We start from the raw sequence: 7,947 nt of genomic DNA, 5'->3' as shown, positions 1-7,947 counted from the left end.
ACTGTGCAATTTACAACAAAGACATCTGGAAGGATGAACAGCTCAAAGGAAAGAAAATCTGTAAAACTGATTTTTGAAGTGAACTGTCCTCAGCATAAAAAGGGATGTTCTGTCGTGACCTCAGTGAGGCTCTGAATCCTGAGTATTTGTGAACTGATGCTTAACCCCTCACAGGGCATGCATTAAAAATACTTTTTACAATTTTTACTTCTTTTTTTCATTTTTACGTTGCAAATCAAGGTCAGTGAAGTCAGCACATATGTAACGTTTGCATTAGTGTTGCAAATGTGATTTCTGGCATCAGAAAGGGTTAAGTGGTTATTGTCCCCTCTATGCAGCAGCAAGCCTGTTATTTAATAGATTCAATGCGAGAGCTTTGAATAGAAAATAAAGTCTGATTTGCTACTTACAAATTACTGGCCAGTAACCGATGTAATGGCAATAACCGGTTAATCTGTATTTGAAGTCATATTTGAAAATATTCTTAAATTTACTCTGAGGTTAGTCATTAATAGTCCAGCTGTTTCCAGACGTTATTTAGCTTAAAAAACAAACAAACAGTGAAATCAGAAACGCCTGTTACAGGGAAGGGTTACTGTTGATCTTTGAAACAAAACAGGTGCTTTTAAATCTGATATTTACACCCTGCTTCATATTCCCTTTCCCTCTATAAAGCTGTGACCCTGATCAGCTCAAATATTGATCTGACATCAAGTTTAACTGTCCTGAAACACGAGCAGCTGGAGGAGGATGAAGTTTCACTCTGTCAAAAGAAGCTCATCCAGCTAACGGCTGTTTTTATTGTTGATTAACAACCTGCTGAAAAATGCTTTGGATTAATCGTTTTGTCTATGAAAATGAAACAACTTTCCTCGGCTCACGGTTATGTTTTTAAAATATCGTTTCAACAGTCCAAAGTTTGACATTTACAAAAAAAACCTTCATCTTCGGGTCTGGACACCAAATAGTTTTCATTCATTGATCTAAAATAAAACAGCTTTGTTACAGAGTGAAGCTTCTTCATCTCATAAACAGTCTTTGGATGAGTTTTGATGCACAAACTGAAAACATTAAGTTAATCTGACACATCAGCACATACTGTAGATCGGCCCATAAATGACAACAAATAAGGTGTGAAAACACTGTTCTGCAGTTTGTCCGCAGAGAGCAGTGACCATTTTATTATTTTTACATCATATAATCTTTTATTTTAAAAACTTTACATTTCTTCGGTGTGATTCTGAAAGGAGACCTATTCTGCTCATTTCCAGCTCTTGGTCTTTATTCGGGGACTCAGCTAACGTAGCGTAGCGTGATTTATAGTTTTCTTTTACCGATCCTACGCTGTTCCTTTGTACAGCCACTTCCGTGTGATTGGCCAATTTTATTGTGAAAATAGAAACAAAATATTTTTTTATATATAATTTTACTAATTTCTAAATATTTTTTGGCTTCCATGTTTTACTTCGACATGTTTAATACTTTGGTTTGTTACGAGACCTCAGGGAAGGCAGAATAGGTCCTCCTTAAAAGGAGCCTTACCATGTTGTTAGCGTTATTAGTTGTTTAAATAAAGTACTCTCGCGTGAATAACTCTTTAAAATAAACATTTCAAATGTGGCTTAAAAAACCTGCTACGTGAACAACAAAAAGAAAAATCTAGACACTGTTTCTTCTGCTATTTCGATTCAGCGGAGACGTGTGCGTGATTGTTTGCACTATTCAACCTGAACTTCTCTGAACGTCATGCATTTGTCAATGCACTGACAGTCTCACATCACGTCACTGCACATTATCCTGTGGACATTAATCAGTGTTTTGGTTTTATCTGTTAATTTAATATTATTTACATCTCTGTAGTGCACACTAACCCTCAGTCCAAACACAGGGCTGCACTGTTGCTTCTCATTGATTTGTCTATAAAATGACAGAACTATTTCTACACTCTTAACAAATGTCTTAAGGGTGCAGATATCTGATATACCCATTTATATTTAACTTTGAGATTTTATAGATTACATATGAGGTCTGTGTAAATTTTGTTCCTGTTGTTTTAAACAGAGCTACAAAATCAATCGATAAATTTAATTAGTTGGCAAAATGCCAGATTTTCTGAAGCCTGAAGAAAAGAAGTCAGGATTTAATGATTTCCTTTGATTCACTTGATGTAAATTAAACATCTTTCAACAAGAAAACCCATAAAAGGCCTCTGAAGATGCATTTATGGGTTGGACAAGTTACAGCGCAATCTTTTGACTATTTTCTGACATCTTATAGGAGAAAAAAAATCAATGAAGATTACTCCGTAGTGAAAATAATTAGTTGTCGCCCGAATTTTGGGACCTCTGGCGTTAAGGCGAAGACACATTCAGATAACATGACGGGTCGTTTTGTTTTTGTGGCACACAAACTGATTCTTAGCTCAAGTATGTCTCAATTATAAAAAGCATTAAGCTCAGTATTGGCTGTTGCATGATGGGATATTTTGGTGTCTGAAAGGTCTTGGCGTTGTTTGACGTGCTGCAGGAAGTGACGGCGTGCGTCTCTGCCTGCAGCTTCTGCGAAGCGACGGTCTGCAGGACGAAGGCTGAAACAAAACGAGGCACTTGTTATGATCCAAAGCTGCAGGTCGTCCTGCTCCTCCGCGGCTGTCGCTATAGAGACAGGCCATGTTGCCATGGTGATGTTATGTTCCTCGACAGCCGACAGGACCACAGCTGGACCTGACATCTGTATGTGTGTGTGTGTGCGTGTGTATGGCTCTGTTACATCATCAGGTTATTTTTCTTTCTTTTTCACAAGCAAGCAGGCAAATCAAATCATCTCTGGATCTATTTAATCTCTAATATCGTTATAATAATAATTTCGTTACACGTTTATAAAAATAAAAAAGTCATTCCAGTAATATTCACATGCTCAGATTACACAGAGAGGATCACGAAACAGCGCCGTTGTTCGGTTCGGATGTTGATTGCATACCATTTTGAAGTTGGAAGGATGCGAGTGAAGATGATCGTGATGAAGCCATGAAATGCAGACGTGATGTTTCACACGGAAACGTCACATCAGGTCTGCAGACCAGGAGCCTGTATCACAAAGAGTTCAGCTGTCCACAGGCAGCTCGGGTGATTTGGTGAATGTTTCAATCGCTGTAATCTAACCCTAACCCGTATTAGGATGTTACTCGAATCAAGTCGAAATAAAACAGAATCCCGAGAGGAAGATAAAATAAGTGGAGGGTTGAAATTGTCTGACAGGCGATGGCGGCCCGATATAGCTTTATGATACAGGTCTCAGGATGTACTGAGGCATGATGGGTAATATTAAAGGTGTTGGTTCGGCAGGTCTGTGTAGCTGTTACGTCACCCACCAGCCAATTACAAACAGAGTTTTCTGTGGTCATCCAGTTGGACACAGACGGGGGTGTGTCTTCTCCAGCAGGCCAATCAAAAAAGCCCTTGATAAGTAGCCAATAAAAAAAAAAATCAGCAAATAAAAGAGGAGAATGCCCTCACAGCTGGCCAATCAGAGAGAGAGCCCGCCCACTAGTCCCCGCCCACGGATCTGACTGCTCGTCAGCACCTGCGTCAGTCTCTGCGTGCTCGGCTTCAGCCAAGGGCCCGGGCCGTTTCCATCTTGCAACGGCAACTCAGCTCTCCTCCAATCAGACTCCTCCCTCGAGCCAGCAGTGGCGATGCTTGCTGCTGATAGGTGCATCTCCGAAAAACTGGATGTTGATTCGCTGTCGGAAAGATGTCTGTCACTGCTGTCATCGTCCAGCGGCATGAGGAAGGAGAACGCTGCCTTCTGAGATGCAGCCGAGTTCCCAGCATGCTTTGCACGGCGGTTGGTGCTGCTGTTTCTCTCCTCTCTCCTCTCCCTGTCTCCCCCTCCTCTTCTGGACTCCTCTGACAGAGGTGAGTCCCTGAGGCGGGCATCACTCCTGGGTAAGCTCCTGCTCCTCCTCCCCTGCTCCTTGAGGTCATCCTGCTTCATCTGCCTGACAGTCTGACTTCTTCTCTTCCTCTCCTCCCTTTGCTCCTCCTCTTGCCATCTCCTCTCCAGCACCCGTGCTTCCTCCTCCACTATGTCCAGGTCCAGAGCAGGAGGCCCTAATCCTAATCCTCCTGTTCTTCTTTTGGTTTCTCTCTCTCTCCTCCTCCTCTCTCCTTCTCCCGCACCACTTCCTCGTCTCATTTCCTGGCTAAGAGAGGCAGTTGTCATTGTTATCATATCCACATCCAGCTCCTCGGTGTGTGAAGAGGAGGAGGGGGAGAGGGCTCCTTCCTCAGGGCCTTATGGACAAACAGAGAAAGAATATAAATATCTGAATATCTGCAAGTAATTATTGTGGTTATTACTTTTATTTATTTTTTTAAAAGTAGGTTTTTCTTCTGTCAAAAAAAAAAAAAAAATCACCAAAGTGACCAACGGGCAGCTCTGCTGATGTTTCCAATCTTTTTTTTTAAAATCAATGTCTAATATGAAGCTGAAGCTTTGTGTTCAGACTCTGAACCAAAACCAACCAGGACAAATGAAGCAGGAGGTTCAATCAGAAATTCATGATCATGTAGCCAAGATGTGAAAATAGAAACATTTCAGATGTTGGCACTTTTGAAGGTTTATATCTCTATTATATTAGAATACACATTCTCTATTGCTACAAACATGCAAACATCAGTGCTGAAAAATGAAGCTGAGGTGCCAAAGCTGCAGTTTCTCTAATGCAAAGTAGTCGAATTGTTTTGAAACTTGCTCTTTTTGAATTATTAAAGTTAGGGGCGTGGCTACTTTGGTGGACAGGTGTGCTCGTGTAACCAACGAATGATTGCTGGGCCTCACCTCTCCCATCATGAGCCACTGAACTGGAAGCCTCATTTGTGTTTGTGGTGTCGATGCCTTTTAATGAAATCGACAGATAATAAGGCCTGCTGTGAGGTGCAAACTGTCCATGAAGTTCTGGTCACAGAAATTCAATAATTTTTTCAAATGTCTTAATCAGCAGTAATTAGGTATCTAAATGTGCTTGCTAACATTAGCTGCTAACTTAGCACTCCTCTGAATCTGGGTGTAAATGACCAACACGATGGCACTAAAGTCTAAAGTTCAGTCTGTGTCACTTCTCCGTGTCACACTGGGGATTTTCTGCATGTAAGAAATATTTTAACCACTTAAAGCCAGTCAGGGTTTTACCGGGACCTGGTTGGCTGTAATATGTCACTACCACCAGAAGATGGTGGTAATGTACCTTTAAACAACATAAAACTGTCAGGTTACTCACTATATGTGTGGTGCTTTACATGCAAATAATAACACTTAAAATACTCAGTACAGTAATCTGATGGCTATTCACATGTGACTATAATGCTGCAGACTGCAGCTGATGATCAGTGAAGATGAAGGACTGATGAAGTGAAAGTGAAGAAAATGAAAACACGGAGATACCAACCGCGTGTTTTCAGTGCGTCCAATCACGTAGAAGCAGGGTTCCCCCTGTTTAGAGTTGGTCATACAGAGAGACAGGCTGGAGAGCTCCACTGAGGAGGAGGAGAAGGAGGAAAAACAAGAGGAAGGAGAGGAAAAGAGAGTCAAAGAAAGTTAAGTCAAACAGTGAGAGAGCCGAGGAGGCAGGTCAAAGGTCAGTGATGAGGGAGTACTTTACAAAAGCCTCTGCAACAGAGTATTCATGAGCATCTTCTTATTTCCATCTCAATATTTATATTTTTGAACTCTAATAGAGTAGCTTTGCATAACTGTCAATTCAAAATAATCCTTATTTATCTTATAGTGGGCTGGGCTATTCAAGCTGCCTGAAACAAACTTTTTAACTCCTCCCCTTTTATGAAACCTGATGGGAGGGGCTTCTGTAGCTGAGATGACCATATTAGGATGGGTATTCTATTTTTTGATGACATCATGCAGAGCCTAAAAAGAAAAAACGCTCTGAAGCTGAGCGCTGAGAGCAATCAGACGCCTGAGCTTTTAGGAATTACACGGATTGCTTCCAAATTCACTGACCTTATTATTTTAAAGCTTTACTGTTTCTTTGAGCTATGATTAGAGTTTCCAAGAAACTGGCTGTTTCCCCCTCCACCAAACTTTACACTCGCCACAGTGCATTCAGACAAGTGCTGTTCCCCTGGCAACCACCAAACCCTGACTCATCCATCAGCAGGCCAGTAGGAAAAGCGTGACTCATCACTCCAGAGAACATCTCTCCATGCGCTAGAGTCCAGTGGTAGCGTGCTTTACACCAATGCATCCAGCCCTTTGCATTGCACTCGGTGATGTAAGCCTTGGATGCAGCTGCTCGACCGTAGAAACACATTCCTGGAAGCTCTCTATGCACTGATCTTGAGCTAATCGGAAGGCCACATGAAGTTTGAAGGTCTGTAGCGATTTGTTGGCAACCCTGCTGCTAGAGACACAAAAGCGATTTTCTGCACAAATTCCGACCTTATGAGGTCAGAAAATGCAAACTCTCCTGGAACAAGTTAGTTTTCAGCTGCTGTGGGCAGGCTGTGAAAGTTAGAGCTTTCCCGGCTATTTCCTCAGTCTCTTGTCTTAACAGAGCAAGTGAGTCACTAAAGCGTCCAGGCAGTTTTCAGTGCTGCTGGTTTATCTGTGTATTTGTCAGCAGGATTATTATTAATCTTGCTGATTGTAAGCTGTAGATGGATAATGAGACAGAGTGCCCCTGGACACACGCCCAGAGTGACTCAGTGATCCTCCTATGCTTTGGGGTCAAACTTCACCGTGTGCCATTTTGATTAAAAGACATAAAAGATTAAAGAATTCAGAGAGGATCAAGAAGAACTTAAGCAAGAGAAACTGAAGTCTTAGCAGAGAGGATGTCTCCCAGCTTTCTCTCAGCTGTGTCATGTGTAACAGAGCTGAAGTCCGTCCTGTGAAGTCTCACCGTAGTCGGGCACGTATCCGTTCCCCTTCTTGAGGACGAGGTGGATTCGATGTCCTCCTCTTCTGATCTGCTCAACGGCCTGACTGTGAGTCATTCCTGCTGTACTGTCTCCATTTATCTCCACCAGCTGGTCGGACACCTGCAACACACGGTGACACCTTGTTTACCATCAGGAGGAAAGTGCATAAAGCATAAAACTGAGTATATGTTCTTTCAGGAGCCGACAAACATCCTCTGTCTGCAGGAGCATGTGCAATCATCAGAAGTGATTTTGTGTAGATTGTTGAGGAAGCTGAAAGTATTGAAAACTACATTCAGCTGCAAGACGTCAGAGAGACAATTACAGATCAGATTATTATTATTATTTTCAGTCCATATTTCAGTCCAATATTTTACCTCTTAGTGCTAAAGCTGCTTAAACTGTTTAGATGTTTACTTTAATTCACTTTTGTTTATTATCCAGTTCATAATTCAGCTCTGTGGCATTTAAAAACGTTCAACTTGCAGTTGACAGACGCTGCACAAACATGACACATTCAGGTGGTTTGAGTCATCAGGATTTGAACTGTTCAGAAAGGTTGGCTATTTCGGCCTCTGGGGGGCGCTACATTTGCTGCAGAGCATTTTGTGAAGTTCTTTTTTTTGTGGAACAACAAACAACCGATGCGAGCAGCTGCGATGTTGAATGTTTGATGATCGGCGTCTCAGAGCTGCAGGCACAAAGTGAAGCTCTGAATATTTCAGAAGGTTTAATATCACAAAGAACGACTTGACGGAGATCCTGAGTGATGTTTGTCTGAGTGGAAACATTTCCTGCTGTTTCACTGTGCCCAAAGTTCAGCTCATATAGGAAACACGTTTATATATCAGCAGCAGATCCTTTAAGTTCCCAGAAGTTCGTCAGACTTGTTCTCTAAACAAGTCTGAGGTGAGTCCTCACCCCTGCAGACTTGGACTGTCCCTACCTGACACCCAACGATGTTCACTTCCCCTGGAGGTCAGTGTTTTGGCTCAGCGGTGTCGTGTGT

General features: G+C 42.0%; 1 protein-coding gene across 5 annotated transcripts in view; it reads right to left on the bottom strand.

The window, feature by feature from the left end:
- Positions 1 to 424: 424 nt before the first annotated feature.
- magixa (MAGI family member, X-linked a) overlaps positions 425 to 7,947 on the bottom strand; it is a 65,260-nt gene continuing 57,737 nt past the window's right edge. For 4 of the 5 annotated variants that reach the window (XM_087833489.1, XM_087833492.1, XM_087833490.1 and 1 more), the window contains exons 20-21: positions 6,920 to 7,058; positions 425 to 4,295 (exon numbers count right to left, since the gene is read on the bottom strand). In XM_087833489.1, the coding sequence (XP_087689615.1) occupies positions 3,526 to 4,295; positions 6,920 to 7,058 (909 nt within the window). In that variant the 3' untranslated portion in view covers positions 425 to 3,525. Of the gene's footprint in view, positions 4,296 to 5,449; positions 5,538 to 6,919; positions 7,059 to 7,947 lie in introns of all 5 variants that reach the window. The other variant, XM_087833493.1, reaches the window with a different exon arrangement.

The sequence above is a fragment of the Neolamprologus brichardi genome, chromosome 20 (genome assembly GCF_056152115.1).
Source record: "Neolamprologus brichardi isolate AB-2024 chromosome 20, ASM5615211v1, whole genome shotgun sequence".
Lineage (NCBI taxonomy): Eukaryota > Metazoa > Chordata > Actinopteri > Cichliformes > Cichlidae > Neolamprologus > Neolamprologus brichardi.
The sequence above is the reverse complement of the archived record's forward strand: the minus strand, read 5'-3'. Positions and strand labels throughout refer to the sequence as shown.